Source organism: Apaloderma vittatum, unplaced genomic scaffold, assembly GCF_000703405.1.
Source record: "Apaloderma vittatum isolate BGI_N311 unplaced genomic scaffold, ASM70340v1 scaffold27355, whole genome shotgun sequence".
In the NCBI taxonomy this organism is placed as follows: Eukaryota; Metazoa; Chordata; class Aves; order Trogoniformes; family Trogonidae; genus Apaloderma; species Apaloderma vittatum.
Genome location: NW_009719229.1, coordinates 2,777 through 3,218, shown reverse-complemented (window position 1 = coordinate 3,218; position 442 = coordinate 2,777). Strand labels below are relative to the sequence as shown.

General features: G+C 59.3%; 1 protein-coding gene across 1 annotated transcript in view; it reads right to left on the bottom strand.

The window, feature by feature from the left end:
- LOC104274817 (dynein heavy chain 17, axonemal-like) overlaps positions 1–442 on the bottom strand; it is a gene marked incomplete at both ends in the record, with an annotated part of 3,862 nt that overhangs the window by 735 nt on the left and 2,685 nt on the right. Inside the window, one exon of the mRNA XM_009870554.1 lies at positions 237–389. Within this exon, the coding sequence (XP_009868856.1) occupies positions 237–389 (153 nt within the window). The remainder of the gene's footprint in view (positions 1–236; positions 390–442) is intronic.

The following is a 442-nucleotide window of genomic DNA, read 5'->3' as shown; positions in this document are numbered from 1 at the left end:
CGGGGAGGGTGGGCTGCGCTGCAGCCGCGTGTTTGCGTGACTCAGATATTGCCGCAGCGCTGTTCTACACCCGTCACACAGATCCCACTTCGGGGGTGGTTTTTTTGCCCAAAAGGCTTCACAATTGCATTTGAAAACTGCTGCCAGGCTGCTCATGCGCATCAAGCAAACGTTCGTCCCTGTCCCAAGCCCAACTCCCAGCCCCGCAGGCAGAGGCTCCGTGAAGCCCGACTGACCTTCCCAGACAAGTGACAGTCTGCATCGAGGGGCACGAACTCCTCGTTGTTGCTGAACATCCCCAGGGCAACCTTCAGCGGCTTTTTGTCCGAACTCAGCTTGAACTGCAGTTTAGCCAGACTGTCGAAGAGCTTCGGCAGGTGCCGGCACACCTGGGGACAGAGTCAGAGACTGACGTCCCGCCGAGTGACCCTGCTCAGGGCCG